The 16,527-nt window shown below is 36.3% G+C and overlaps 1 protein-coding gene across 20 annotated transcripts in view; it reads left to right on the top strand.

The window, feature by feature from the left end:
• Positions 1-16,527, top strand: part of PARD3 (par-3 family cell polarity regulator) — a 575,331-nt gene that overhangs the window by 260,623 nt on the left and 298,181 nt on the right. For all 20 annotated transcript variants that reach the window (XM_075997631.1, XM_075997634.1, XM_075997636.1 and 17 more), the window contains exon 4: positions 5,742-5,920. In XM_075997631.1, coding sequence (XP_075853746.1) covers positions 5,742-5,920 — 179 coding nt within the window. The remainder of the gene's footprint in view (positions 1-5,741; positions 5,921-16,527) is intronic.

The raw sequence follows: 16,527 nt of genomic DNA on the forward strand, positions 1-16,527 counted from the left end.
GCGATACATGTGGAGTCTGTTTTTCTGATCTTGTGTCACCTCACTTTGGATAATGGGCTTAAGCTCAATCCAGGATAATATAAGTGGTGCTAGCTCACTGTAGTTTCTTAGAATTGAGTAATATTCCATTGTAAACATATGCCAAATTTTAATAATCCAGTCATGAATTGACAGGCACTTGGGTTGTTTCCACGTCCTTGCAATAGTGAATTGTGCTGCCATAAACATTCAGGTGCAGATGTCTTTAGAATAGAATGTCTTATGCTCTTTTCGGTAGATGCCTTTTGTAATTGGGCCTCAAGCACCTCTGCTACATATGGAAGCTCCTTGGTTGTCTTGACAGAAACTTTTTTGTGATGGTTTGAGTTACATGCTGAGGTGGCCATTTTTTCATGGAACTTCATTTTGATTTGAAAGGAGGACAGAACAACTGTGGTTATTCAGACTGGTTATCTGGCAGAGAGTTTCTAAGAAAGGAATGATGCAAGCCTGCCAGTCTTTCTAGTGAAAATTATGTTTTGGAAAACTTATATCCCATTGTGAGCATGAGTGCTTTCACAAAATGTGAAGGTTTTTCTGATGAAATTGGTAGATTTATTAACATGCAATTTTCTGATTATGAAGAAATGTATCAACATTTGGAAGATTGGCATAACTCAACTAATATTTTCCAAATGACTAATGTTATGGAATTTTTCATGGGTAGAGGATCCATTCAAAGTGTGGACAGGCAAATTGACTTTAGTGTAATAAAGAAATGTTCACATCCATGTTACAGCTACTCTTCGAGAAACTACTGTTAGTCAGGTTTTGTTGTAGTATTAAGGAATATCCTCAATTATCTGGAAAAGCTATTAAAATATTATTCCCTCTTCTAGCTACGTATTTGTGAAGTTCTTTTTTCCTTTGTGTACTTTGTCAAATTGCAGCTGACTGAATACAGAAGCAGATGTGAGAATCCAGATGTCTTCTGTTAAGCAAAACGTCAAACACTGTAGCTCTTCCCACTGAATATGCTTTCGATTGTAAAATAGTGTTTTCATAAAATTGTTATTTGTGTAAACATGTGGTGGGTTTATCATTGTTATTTGAAAATGAAATAACTAAATATTAAAAAAATTTTCTCATTTTCACTTCTCAAATGGTCAATATCACTAAGCCATAATTCACATAAACAAAAACTCTTCGAGGTGCTTAATTTTTAGAGTATGAACAGGTCCTGCGGTGAAAGTTTGGGACCACTGATTTAGGCCTGTTTCCTTTCAGGCATACTTTTATCATCTTACCCATTGTACTTCCTCTGTTTAACCAGTAGGATTTTTTTGGTTTCCTTTTCTTATGTTAACATTTCTGAAATTTGGAAGCCTGTTGTTACAATGTATGTGTATGGTTAATGTCATGTTTCTTCCTCACCCCTAAAATGAAATGATGCTGTCAATTAAAATCAGTGTATGATTTCTCAGTGTGTAATTCATTGAAAACAGCAACATTCTTCCCTTTTACAAACCTGAGACTAACATTTATATCCACAGGTAGCTAGAAATGGAACGTGTTTTTCAATACGTTGCTGAATAATATAACTTATTTCATGATTTGTGATTGAGCACTGGCTTGGGAACCTAAGGCCTTGGCTGGAAAGTTGTTCTGTGACCCTGTGGTCTTCATGTTATATGTCTTAGACTCAACTTACTCATCTGTGTAGTGGGTCATAGGTGTTTTCACATGAGTAATGTACTGAGTGAGTGACTCATTTAAATTAAAAAACAAAAGATTAAGATCCACCTGTGTTAAGGCATTGGTTTCTAACAGAGTGTTAATTTAGACTCTAACAGAGTCTAAATTTGTGTGCACACACCCGTTTGTGTGTAAACTGCATTAAAATGCCTTATCATTTTCATGCAGTCTCAAAACCAAGAAGACAATTATAAACCCATATGAGTCCAAATTGACACCATGATTGTGAGAGGTGAAGATGTCTTGCTGAGCCTAAATCTTGGGCAGCATGAAAACAGACCTGCCCTGTGGTGGCAGGCGCATATTTTCCTTTGGAGTTGGTTAGGCTGTTTGTGCCATGATGACTCAGTTCTTACTGCACTTCCCAAGTGTAAGAAAACCTTGATTTGGACATCATAATTATGTCATTTGGCATTCCCTTAGTGAGAACTTCTTTGATTTGGTTCTGTTCTTTTCTCATCAGCCTGGTAATCTAGGACACCTTCCTGAATTTGACAGTAGACACAACGTAAAAACATAGGGTCTGAAATTGCATGGCAGTACTCAGTTACAAGGTAGCACAAATAAAAGATCCAGACTGTGTTTATATTAATTTCTCTCAGTGATATCACTACAATGAAAACAGAAAGTTTAATGTGGGAAGAACTCAAATGCATGATCGAGTTGCATGATCGAGCATCCCCGAGGCATTCTTCACAGTGCAGGTGATGTGACTGCCCCTGCCACCCACCTGGAAGAGACTAACCACGGCATCTGCCATCCCTCTGCAACCTACCTCCTCTCTAATTCCCTCCCTCTCCCCGCATCCACTTTTTATTTAGAGAGTTACAGATATAAGGATGCTAATATATACAGATATAAAAATGCTAATTTTTTTTGTCTGTTGCAGACTAACAAACTAACGCAGTGTTCATGGCTAGTCAGAAGGAGGGGGTCCTATTTATTTAATCAAAATCATGTATGCAGTGTAGCCTCCTGAGGATATTTTCAAACACAACAGAGTAAGCTATTTTATTGTGGCCTAGCCAATTCAGTGAAATTATATGGTTCTTGGCTTTATTTTGGGGTTGAAATATACTTTTATGTGGATCTTTTATTATAGTGAGTGAGTACTGCTTTGCTCCATAAGACTGTACTGTTTTTTTATTTTTTATTTTTTTTTATTTTTATTTTTTATCTATTTATTTTTTTTTTAAAGATAGCTGTAGAAGATGAATGTACTGTTTTTTTAAACACATTAACTGCCTTATGAGTTGGATTTAACTCACGCTAGTTTTAGGCCCAGAGCCTCGTGAAGCATATATAACCCACATGTCTCTTTACTCTGGGAGTGGCATGGCGTACAGGCCACTCACGCAGCCATGCTGTAGCATACGTGTTACATGATGGGTGGTCCCCTGGGCAATACTCCACAGTTAGTTCATGAAAATGTTACTTGTTGATGTTCTTATTGTTACAATTAATATTGACAAATTAATTGTGTATAACTTGCACACAGAAAACAATAAAAAAAATCTTACATTAGAGAGAATCATTTTGTTTCAAAGTTTTTATTCTATTTTTGTAATAAAACACTGAGTCCTCAAGGAAAACTTTTTTTTTCCTAGGGTGGCAGTCAATGTGTTAAAGATCTGTTCTTGTGAACTAAGTGTTTCTTTTAGACTTACACAAACACACACACACACACACAGGTATTCATAGATCGAGGTATACAAATCTACTTAACAAGTGAATAATTAACATCCTGTAAGTGAAAAGCCACAGAACCCATATCTAAGTAACAGTATTGTATTTGCCTAGAAAGAGTTCAGTCTCATCCTCCCTTCCCCATTTTGTTACTTTTCTGCTTATGTTTTTTATTTGATGATTCCCAGAATAATTTCCTCTTGGTAGAGAACTTCCCTGATAGTAAAGGCGTTGTAATTAACACACGTAGATTCTTAGATGTGTATTTTTGTGCCCTTGTTTGGAAAGTGACTATGTAGGTCTTATTGGTGTTTATTTTTGGGGTGCAAATTATAAGCAGCAAGGGCTGTCACAGGTATTTGCACACACTAAAACCCAGAAATTATTCTCTATAATTTTCATGTATGTGTTTTTCCCAGCAAATTAAGATAACCACCAACAATATTAAATTAAATGTTGAACATATTTTTTTCCTCCAGTAGTGTTGCTCAGACTGTGTTATTGTTATCAAATTTTCATGATGTGGAAGCAAATGTTAAATGCAATATTGCTATGATTCATATGCTTCTGTTTTCTCTAGTTATTTTTAATTTGCTTTTACCGTCCTGGAAACTATTGGATTGACAATGGTTTAAATGTGGCCTTCAATGTATATAAATAGCCTGTCTTTAGTATCCTCAAGGATGGATGTATCCACACCATTGGCCAATGCAACAGTGTTTCAGAATTGTTTCTTATTTTTGAATGAGATGCCATCCTACCTAAAAAAGAAAAGAAAAGAAAAGAAAAGAAAAACAAATTAAAAAGAAAATTAGCCAGGCATGATGATGTGCATCTGTTGTCTGCTACAGCTACTTGGGAGGCTAAGGTGAGAGGATTGTTTGAGTTTGGAGTTTGAGGCTGCAGTGAGCTGTAATTCTACCCCTGCATTCCAACCTGCGTGACAGAGTGGAACCCTGTCTCTTAAAAACAGAAAAACAAAGGTTTCTCATAGAATAAGTTTATCGCTTCATGGTGAATACTGTTTTGTTAGATGCTTTAAATAAATTTAATGTACATCCTTGCTTTTAAAAACAGATTAACCTAAATTTTATGGTTTATTGTTAATTGTTTTTGAGTGATTTCATTCAGTTGGTGCGTGGTACTTTCGGTTCTGATTCTAACTGTTGCAGACTTGTGTACTTTTCATCTCTCTGCTGCTTGTAGTTCTGTTTCTTCTCTGCTGTAACAGTGATCATATCTGCCAGGATGTTCTCAGTGCTGCTGATACAAATGTTTGCCTGAGTTTGTTATTGATTTTGTTACAGCAGTTGCAAGCAAACTTTTCTTCTATGTGAATACAGTTGCTAAACTACTGCCTTTCATGTAATTGTATATGTAAGTATATGGCCAAAACTACCTGCATATCAATATAATACTTTCACGATTTTCTCTATCTCGAGGATAAGACATACGATTGGGCTCTACATTTTCTGATAATACTTTATTGAGCAAAAGAAACATTTTATTTAAAAAATTCTTTAATAGACTAGCCAAACATTGTCTAGACTCTGGGGTTTTTGGCATGTATTGAAGAGATTTTTTTATTGATACATAATTGTATGTATTTATGGGTGCATGTGATATTTTGATTCATGCATACCATGTGTAATGATCAAATGAGGGTAATTAGGATGTCCATCACCTGCAAAACACTTAGTATTTCTTTGCACTGGAAGCATTTCACATCTTCTGGCTGTTTTGAAAATATACAATAAATTATTAACTGTATAGATTCTGTATTTTTAATCTAGCATATATGATTAAAAGTTAGATGAAATTTGTTTAGTTGCTTAGATTTATTTCTTATGAAGTACATGATAACTTATTTGGAAATGGTGGAATATTATTAAATATTAGCAGTAATACTTGTTACTCTCTACTGAGTATATACTATGTGTCAGGCACTGTTTAAAGCACTTTATTATCCTCACATTACCCCGATGAAAGTAGTACTATTTTATCATCACGTGAGTTGGAAGGATCTAGAGGCCAGCCAGGAGAATGGGTAGGCAACTTGGCCAGAGCCCCACAGGTAACAAGCTGTGAGGCCCAAACTCAAGTCCGTGCAGTCTAGCTGGGAACCACACTTTACCAGGGGTCTTTCACCAGAAAGCATTGTAAAGGAACGAATGGAATTTCTATTTCGACGGCTCACCCATTGTCTCTTTTTGAAACATGTTTTTCTCTTCTTTAATCTTTGGGATTTAACAGCATTATCCTAACTTGTCGTTTCAGACTTAAGTATCTTATTTTTAAACAGGGCTTTGTTATATTTACAGATATGCCTCTTCACGTCCGACGAAGCAGTGACCCAGCTTTAATTGGCCTCTCCACTTCTGTCAGCGATAATAATTTTTCCTCTGAAGAGCCTTCAAGGAAAAACCCCACTCGCTGGTCAACAACTGCCGGCTTCCTAAAGCAGAACCCCGCTGGGAGCCCAAAACCCTGCGACAGGAAGGTAACCACCCCTCCTTGTTTGCTGTCATCTCGTGTCTCCTGTCATCTTGGTGGTGATGATGAGTGTCCCTTGTTAGGTAGATCATTTGCTTCTAGGGCATCTTCATTGTGGCCTTTCATGTGTGTATTAATTGGCTTTCACGTCTAAGTGCAGAGAACCTCCTATTTATGTCCCACTTGGATTTTCTGATAAAATTCAGTGCCGTGCGCGGTGTATATTTATGAATGTATTCATTTTTTTTGAATGATGTATTCCTATGATTAAAATTGGAAGCTTTCAACCTGAAGTGTGTACCATATAAAGTCCTTTTCCTACTTTGTCTCCTGGGCATCCTGTTTCTATTCATAGGGAACCCCTCTGTTTTCTTTTTCTATATCGTTACAGGGATAGTTTACACGTATATAAGCAAATATTCATACTGGCTCATGTTAAAGAGCCTATAGCATTATGGACTTTTAAAAATTTTATTGATGGATGGATTGATTGATTGATTGATTGAGACAGAGTCTAACTTTGTTGCCCAGGCTAGAGTGCCATGGCATCAGCCTAGCTCACAGCAACCTCAAACTCCTTGGCTCAAGTGATCCTTCTGCCTCAGCCTCCTGACTAGCTGGGACTACAGGCATGCACCGCCATGCCTGTCTAATTTTTTCTATGTATTTTTAGTTGGCCAATTAATTTCTTTCTATTTTGAGTAGAGATGGGGTCTTGCTCTTGCTCAGACTGGTTTTGAACTCCTGACCTTGAGCTATCCTCCTGCCTCAGCCTCTCAGAATGCTAGGATTACAGCCGTGAGCTACTGCATGGCTGCATTATGGACTTTTAAGGGTGAAAGTGGACTTCATGATAATTTATTCTGCCTAAGATATTAATAAGTTTAATCCACTTAAATCTCCCTATAAAGTGAAAGAGCTGTTTAATCTTAATAATAATTTCTTCCTTGGTTCTAATTTATTTTAGTCCTTGACGTAATTTAGCTAAATAAATAAGCTTTATTTTAGTCTAGTCTGTTTTACACTATTTATTTGTTAATGTTCTTCGTCATATATTCCTGCAGAACCCTTACTGGCCCATTTAGTCATACCTCTAACCTGTTACCCGTGAGCTGTAAGCTGTGTTTATCATTTTCACTACTGAATCTGTAAAATAGGTGCTCAATAAACATCTGTTATATGAATGAATTAACATTTTTTCAATGCAGCCAGTAATTTAGCACAGTAAGTATTGAGAAATATGGAAAAAATACTCATCACATAATATTAAAATGGATATAGCTTGATACTGGCTACATTTATCCTTTGTATCTGCTTAACAATTCTTACTTTAAATACTTCTCTTTGTATTTCAACAAAACAACTCTTCTTTGTACTAGTTCAAGTAAAAAAAAATACATGGAATATATAAGTTTAAACTGAGAAGAATCTACTAGAGAAGAAAAGATTATGTTTACTTTCTGATTTTTTTACATTATAGATTTAACTGTTAGGCTCACTCTCCCAAAATATTTTGTTATAGGTTTGATGAGGGACCATGTTGAGTCTCTGCTCATCAAGATTAGCTTGAGATATTAATATTTTAGGACATTATCATGCTGTAGACGCCCAAAGAAGCAGAATCCTGTGTATGAATAGGACTAGTAACATTTAATTTTTGTTCCGAATAGATCTAATTTATTTTACATGGGTATTCTATTTAGAATGTATAAACAAGTTAGGTTGGCAGTTTAAAAATTTATTTCAACTAGGTTTTCAACAAGTTGAAGGATACCAGGTCAGAAGTCATTACGGCAATCAGTGTTGTGTTTTTAAGTCATTCAACATCTTGAGTATGTGAGTCACTTCCAGTTGCAGCAAACAGAACCTGTTTTAAACATAAAACGTATTGCAAACATAAAAGGACTTAATACTTAGAATTTGTTTTCACCAAATCATTGGTAGGGCTTGCAGAGCAGGCCCTAGGCTGGGCTTGGAGAACCTTTAAAACTCTGCAGTGATGCACTTCTGGCCTGCCCAGGGAGCTACGCCTTCTGCCAAGGTGAGGAAGGCAGGACTGCAGTTGAAGGACCTGGATTCCTTCCACCTGAGCCTGCCCACAGGATACAGCACTTGTCTCCAGGTGTGCTCACCTTGCCTCTTGTCACCTGTGAAACTGGAGATGGAACTCAGATGCTTCCAGTAACAATAGCCCAGGAAGATTCCCTGTCTCATAACCACCATTAAAATCGCCTGCTATTGAATCGGAATAGGTGGAATCCAATCTATATCTCGACTCTTACCTGCAGAAGAGTCTGGGAAGTGGAGTGTTAGCCTGTCAGCCTCTGCGGCATAGGAAGGTGTGCTAGCAGAGAGCTGAGACGCTCATGCCCCTTAACCACATCCATCCACCTCACTGACTTTGCTTTAAATAATATGTCTCTGTCATTGCAGAAAAGTTGGGAAACTATAATGGTAGAATAGAATAAAATAAAATTAGCGGTAACTCCAAAACCCAGCAACAACAAGGATTAAAATGTTAGTGAATACATACACACACACACGCACACACATGGGTTGGAGTCAGGCCACGTTTACCTACTTGCATGCTCATTTTTTCTGCATTTTTCTCATAGGGATTTCCCCTGATATGAATTTTATTAGAAATTATTTTTAATGAATGTATAATATTCTTTTTTAAGGTATACTCTTATCCTTCTCTTGTTGGACATTTATACTCTTACCTCTTTTTTTAACATTATAAATATCAATGTTGTGAGACGTCCTTGAATGTAATATTATTTTTCTTTAAAAAAGTATTACATATTCCACAAGCTTTTTTCCTATATGCAGTAATATTTAATGTAGCCAGATGCCCATACTTTCCCATAGGAAAGTCCTTGATCTATGTATATGTCTCTAGCTGACATCATATTCACATACAGCACACATAAACAGTAATGTGTACTGACTTAGTCGTTTGAATTTTCTTTGGCTTTACTTTTCAAATACTAACTTACTAATCTTGCTGTCTAAATTTTATGCTGTTTGCATTTTAGTCTGAAAATTTATATGTATAATTAATTGGTATCTTATTTTTAGTTACAAAAAGACTTCTCTTTTCAGTATTCATAAAGGAGGAAAGCATACTTGCTGATCAGATACAAAGCATTACGTTTATTTATTTCTGTCGAGTCCATGAGAGCTTCCCTATGCTGGGCAATTTTAAGATGTCATAAATTCTTATTAGTGTGTAGTGGTTTAGGTTTTCTGTATAAAATCATGGAAATAAATCAGGTCAGCATTCAGTCTGGGATTCATTGATCTCTAATGGTTACAATAAGTTAACATTCTTGAATAACTCACTTCTATAGTTAATTGGCTTATATTGTTTCAGGTTAAATAAGCAAAACAAATAGTTTTAGAATAATGTTACCAATCAATGAAAATCTGTTTCTGAGAAGGAATGTTCCACTCTGATGTGTTAGAATTCAAAACCACAGATGAGAGATGGAGTCTTCCTAGTTGAGATGATGCTAATATCTCACTGCTCTGGAAGTTTAGAGGGCAACGTAGACAGACCTTAAAGATACAAAACCAGCTGAGAGCTTGGGGAGGCCAACAGTTCTAGGGACTTTTGGATTTCTTAAAATTTTTTGTACTCTTATTTGGAGGTGAAACATAGAGGGGTAAAAGAAGTCTTGGCTTTTTTCAACGTTTTTTGGAATATTTACTCATTCCTGTTTCCAGCATTTTGTGGCTGACTACCTTTTCCAGCTGTTTCAGAGGACATTTTGTTCACACTTTGTGTGGAAAGTATCTCACTAGAAGCTGCCTTTTCATTTGCGATTTAACGTGGTTAATATTTCATCTTGGGAGAGAGTCTTTCAATCGGTGCGAATACTGAAATCATTTTACCACCTTTTGGTCATCCTTATTAAGCCAGAGTTGCTGCAAATACAGAGGCCAACTAGTCTGTGGAGAGCATTCGATTCATCCCATCAAGAAAGACATAATGAGGCACTTAGCAGAATCAACTTACCACGAAGTGCCAAGGATAAAGACTGTGTACTGTCTCACTGTGTCGTCCTTATAAGCCATTGTTTCTTTCTGCTAAATAATGAGAGGTGTTGATTTTCTAAGTTATATTCCTCCCCCCCCCAAAAAAAAAGTAGATAGATTTAGCATAAAACCGTGTCTTGACAAGTTCCCAAGAGAGAGTCTTACCTGATCAGGCAAAGGGGAAGTAAGTGATAAAGGGAACATATTGCATTGGCATCATTAGCTTTTTTTTTCTCTTCTAAATTTCTTAGAGACTTTGGAATGTTTCTTACCCCCTGGGTTTATTATTTCTGTTTGATTTAGTTGCTTGGCATGTTTGGTATCTTTCCAATACCCCTGATACATGCAACCACCTGGAGAGATGCTTTCTTAATTAAGTCTTTGTCATCTCTCTTTTCTTTTTATTAAAAGTGTGAGATCTGTCTACTAAGTTTAGAAAACTATTTTTATAAACATTTTTTTTTGGTCGTACATTTTAAGGTTCTCAAAACAGTTTTTTTTTCTGATAATATTACTAGTTGCTCTTTGCTTATGAAGTGATACAGGGTATATATTAATAGTAGCAGGTACGTACAGTCAGCTCTCCGTGACCGTGGGTTCCTCTTCTATGGATTCAACCCAATATGGATAGAAAATATTTTTTTAAAAAAGATGGTTGTGTTGTACTGAACATAGACAAACTTTCTGTTATTGTCATTATTGCCTAAACAACACAGTAACAACTATTTATATAACATTTACATTGTATTAGGTGTTGTAAGTAATGTAGAGATGATTTAAACTATAGTAGAGGACATGCATAGGTTAAGTGTCATTGTTCCACCATTTTATATAAGGGACTTGAGCATCTGTGGATTTGGGAATCTGCAGGATTTCCTGGAACCAGTGCCCTGTGGATACCAGGGATGACTGTAATTTGAAATCTTGAAGATGAATAATAGTGGTATTTTTGGCACAGGAACTTCAGGACTTCTGTGAAGCATAGCTCCACACAATTGTTGGCTGGTCTTATTTCCAATGGGGAATCATCCAACAAGTATAGTTTAATTTCCTGCCATTTTTCCTAATTTCTGTTGTATTGAGAGAATTTTCCCATGTCTCATAAATGTTGAAAGCTTGCATAATGTTCTATTATGTAGTGAGTTTTTTTTTTATAGTTGGTGTTTTTCAACTTGGTAGTTTTTCTGTCGTTTGACATTTATATTTTTGCCAACTTTGTTTGCTTCTTACAAGTAACCTTTAGAAGTATCCTTCAGAGACTATCCTTATATGTCAATTTATGTTGACATCTCTGATTATTTTCTTAGTCTAGATTCCTCAAGTGGATTTTTTGATCAAGGAGATGAACATTTTACAAACCATTGGTAATTGTTTCACATACATTCATGAACAATAAAGCAAAGTACTTATGATGTATAGAGTACTGTGGAAGGCCTAGACGAGATGGGGTGGCAGGTGGGTGAAGAAAACAAGCAGCTGGTCCTATTCCTGAGTTCCAGAAGTTACTGTCCTACTTATAGCTTAATGGTTCTGTTTGAGTGTGTAGCAGAATTACTTGTGGACTTTCAAGAGATGAAACACATATACACCAACAGGTTCCTTTACCCGCTTCAGGAAATTTGTGCTCTGTGTGTGCTTCTTTAAACTCCTCTGTTGGTTGATTCCAGTGGTCATTCAGTCTTTTTTTTTTTCCTTTCCTAAAGAGCCTCAGGTCTAGCTGAGAATGGAAAGTGTGCTTGCTCCTTGAACAGTGGGCAAACAGTAGTACAGTCATGTGTTGCTTAACGATCGGGATATGTTTTAAGAAATGCATTGTTAGGCGATTTCATGGTTGTGTGCACGTTGTAGAGTGTGCTTGCACAGATCTAGGTGTTAGCACCTACTGCACACCTAGGCTGCATGATACAGCCACTGCTACTAGGCCACACACCTGCCCAGCATGTTACTGCATGAATACTCTAGGCAATTGAACCCCAATGCTAAGTTTTTGTATACCTAAACATAGAAAAGGTACAGTAAAATCAAGTTTTATAATCTGAATGGACCACCATCATATTTGTTGTCCATTATTGACTGAAATATCATGTGCATGACTGTATAATGATTATTCTGAGATATCCTCTTTATAGCCTGATTTTTCTTTTCTTTTTCTCTTTTTTTTCCTTCTTTACAGGATAGCACCCCCCTATAAGACATAGGCTAATTTTTTCTATTGTAGCTGAGCAGAATCTGAAACATTTACCGTATTTGATTTTGTGACATTTCACTCCTCTTACACTTGCACAAATTTATCATTTTCAACTGAAAATCAATTAAAATTTTATTTTGAATGTTTTAAAAAAGTCTTAACAATTCAGTGAAATATTGGATACTTCCCTCAGTGCAAAACTAGAACTGGAAATATATGTTTTAGATAAAAGCTATAATAAAAACAGTGTTTCTGTCTACTGTTTCTTTGTGAATCCCCTCCAACTTAGTTCAAAGTGCATTTTGAATACATGAGGTTAAGATGGCAAATTCCCAGTATCTGTAGGTATAAAGTCTCCAATTTTAATTCAGACACATGGTATCTCCAGAGTATCTGCATTCAGATTAAAATTTTTAATGAATTCTTCTAAGAACAACTTCTAAGGTTCTTTCTAAACTAAGAAGAAAAAAATCTCACACTTTGAATAGAAAGGAATGAGAGATGACAAAGACATAATTAAGAAATGTCTACTTTCTGTTTTATTGAGAGCAAGAAAATGTTTGTAGTTGATATGCAGACAATATACAGGGTGTCCCAAAAGTCTCCATACAATGGGAAAATTTTGTAAAATTTTATATTGAATATTTTGTAAATAAAGATACTTTTAGCTACAATTTCCCATTTCCCCTATGTATGACGATACTTTTGGGACATCCTGTATTAACAGTTAACATTGAATCCTACTCCATGCTTCTCTAAAATAGCTTCTTGCTATTTTGATTATTATAAAGAGTTAGTCTACATTTACCTATTTCTCTGCTCCCTCATCTCTTTCAAAACCTTTTGTCTTCTTGGTTTCTGCTTCTCTTCATTTATTCTTTCTGATGTGTAAGCCCAGTGATCATATTGCTATATTGGAAAATACTATTTTATTTTTAAAGGGATAAACTGGTAAACTTGACTAGTTGGCTATTGAGAAAAAGTTGTGTTTTGGTGATTTGTGAGCCAGGTGTGGCTGCCAGCATTATAGTAACCATCCCACAACTTCAGAGGATGAGCTGAGATGGTGCTTTCAAGCCCTGCTCTGTCTGTGTTAGACCTATATAGCGATGCTTAATTTTCTGTGGCATTAGCTTCAAGGGAGATCCTGCTGACACCTAGATCTTAGACTATTCTCCTGCAGCATTTGTACTTCCTGTCAAAGGTCTCTAAAACAGTACATTTTACCTTCTATTTTGCATATTAAAAGATCTTAACTTGGACTCTCTGCTAGTGATAGTTATAATCATTTATACAATAGACTGACTTCAGGTGCCAAGCACACCTAGTCTGAGTTGTTAATAACCTAGTCTCATCTATTTCTGTGCCACATTTAGGAATATAATCTGCCTTCATATGCTTTAAATATTATAATTTGTGTTCCAGGTTGTAAAATCCCAAGGTGCTATTGAGAAATTTTTTCTTTGAACCTGGATGTGATATTTTTAGAGTTCACAAACCACTCAGGGAATATAAATCCCCAATAAAATCAGAATCTTTATTGAGCACCATCAGAATTCACATAGTATAGAGGGAAATGAATATGTTACACCTGTTTTTCTTGACTTAGGGTCGAGGACCAGGAAATACCATTTATTAACTTATGTTGAACAAAAGTTCACATAGCCTATTAACACTTAAAAGTATTTTGGCCCCATTTCACCTTTTTAAAGCTGGTTTCTATTTACAATTTTCGATAATTTAGCTTTATAAACCTACCTATTTTGAGTTGTTAGGTTAGATCTCGTTGCTTCCAGTCCTGTCATGAACAAGAAGAATATCAGATGGATTGCTTGGGACTAGGGTGCCTGGTGTTGGCCTCCCAGCTGCTCTGGCTTTGTGTGTCCTTGGTTTTAATTTGCATGTGTTCCTCCTGCCATCGTGGTCTGAGCTGCCTTTGGGGAGATTTGCTCCAGTCAAGGTTTTTGACAATTTGGGAATAGAAATGGTTTCTGTCTATCCTATCTCTAAGCCATATCTGATTTTGAGGTTTTGTTGTTTTCATGTAACGATAGCCCAGTTGTGTTCAATACTTGCTTGTCCCAGGCACTGTGTGGTGTTTGGTGTGTCCCATGTTACCTCTCATTTAAACACCCTCTGAAGTTGAGGCACTGCTGCTATTCCCATTGATGAGCAGGTGGAGCCTTAGAGAGTTTAAGTAACTCATATAATTGTTAACCCAGCTGTTAAATGATAAAGTTATGATATGAATGTGCTGACTTTTCATAGCTGGGTTCTTCTACTTTTGTATTTAATTTTTGTAGGGGCATCTCATTGCAATAGCTGCTTTATGTCCACGTTAGATTGTTACTTTTTTTCTGAGGTTGGGGATGAGGTTTCAACAGGAATGACTCAAAAATTTTCTGAATCACATTTTTAAAAATTATAATTTTTCAGTCATCAATGGGGAGGACAAAGATAGTTTCTTTGAATATTAATGTCCTATTCAGAGAATGTGCTCTTTCCACTGATGGGGTTGGAGAGATAGGGATTTAATTGTTTAGAAGTTTGTGCCGTTAATTATGCTAAATGCTTCCCCTGCAGAGATGTAATTCTTCAGAAAAGTCAGTATTGTATGAGGTAATATGTAGGAAAAGCTTATGCTGAGTGAAAACAAACACTTTCTATGTTTTCAAAAATGTACCTGTGGAGATGGTTTACCTAGAAGCTTCATTTCCACAATGAAGGGGAATCTGAAGCTCTGAGGGAGAGCTGTGGTGGACTGTCCCAGGGCTGTCACAGAACATACCCAGTTCTTATGGTGGAAGCCACCCAGTTCAGGGAAGTTTTGATTATGGACTGAAAATGGAAGAACAGAGTTCTCCTATTTTACTGCGGCAGACTCATTATAGATGATGCAAGTATCTTAATGTTTAACTTTGAGTAATTTCTTTAAATATCTTATATATGTATGTATATACGCACACATTCTGCTTTTTTTTTTTTTTTTTTTTTGAGACAGAGTCTCACTCTGTTCCCCCTGGTAGAGTGCAGTGGCGTCATCATAGCTCACTGCAACCTCAAACTTCAGGTCTCAAGCAATCCTGCCATCTGTGCCTCCCAGAGTGCTAGGATTACAGGCGTGAGCCACCGCACCTGGCCATAATTTGTCTATTTTTTGTAGAGATGGTGTCTCGCTCTTGCTCTGGCTGGTCTCGATCTCCTGACCTCAAGTGATCCTTCTGCCTTGGCCATATGTTACTTTTTAAATTAAAGTAAAAAATATTTAGGTAAATAAATATACAAAAGATTCATGTTGCACATTTAGATAATGTGTAAGACTTGTAGGTATTTTGGAATCAGGCAACTACTGTATTTCTTTTTCTCCCTCTTTCTCTGGCATCTGTTCCCTTCTCCTCTCAGTATTATGCAAAATGCTCTTGTTGCAAAGTGCTTTTGTTACTTACAATTTTAGTTTTGAGACATACACATTTAGAGTTGTGTATTTTTGAAAGAACATGAAATGTGGATATGTAATTCTTGCCTTCAAAGTTAAGAACTATATAGCACTTTCTAAAATGTTTTTAGGCTGTTTCAGATTTAAATTTGTTTTTCTGAGTGAAGCAGCATTAGTCAAATGTTGCTCTTCATGTTTATTGTATTGTAAGAGAATGAATCAGCCTCTTAAAAATTCAGTCTCACCTGAGATGTTTGAGTTTCCTTTGTTTCTCATATACTCACCCCTCTGGATTGAAGGAGTATAGGTCAGAAACAATGGTCACGTTTTCTCTATTCCTGACATTTGCTGGTAGTGCAATGGTGGTGGCTCTAGGAGAATTCAGTGGCCATGCTGAGTTTTATGAAGTTCTGTGCAAGAATTAAAATGGGATCTGCTGTGACTGCTGCTTCCTCTTTGGCTCTGTTCTTTAGTTTCCCAGAATCCAAGAGGAGATAACACTTTGTAGCTAACCAAAAAAAAATAAATAAATAAACAAACAAACAAAAACTACCGCCTCCATCTATCTCCTCCCCACCCTTTTCTGCATGTTTTCATAGGATAAAGAAGATAATCCCAGGGATACCTGGAAAGAGATCTTTGCAATCTAAAACCACTTTAAGGCAAGATTTTACTTTTGAGTATTCTTAAGACTGTATAGTTTTTATCAGTGGACCAACCATCTCTAATACAAATACAGTTTGTGATTAAAGATTATTTAATTGGTTTGAATTTAGGAGATAATTTTCCCATGGGAGAGTATCATTGTGTAGGAATGGCGACATATCAGACATTATTGTCATTGTTCATGTAAGCGTTAGATCGCCTAGGAATCTAGCTAGATCAAGAGTGGGAGGTTGGATATCTTGTTTCTTGGAAATTGAGTAGAAATTGAACATTGAGGTGGGTA

This window comes from Microcebus murinus, chromosome 25 (assembly GCF_040939455.1).
Source record: "Microcebus murinus isolate Inina chromosome 25, M.murinus_Inina_mat1.0, whole genome shotgun sequence".
Classification (NCBI taxonomy): Eukaryota; Metazoa; Chordata; class Mammalia; order Primates; family Cheirogaleidae; genus Microcebus; species Microcebus murinus.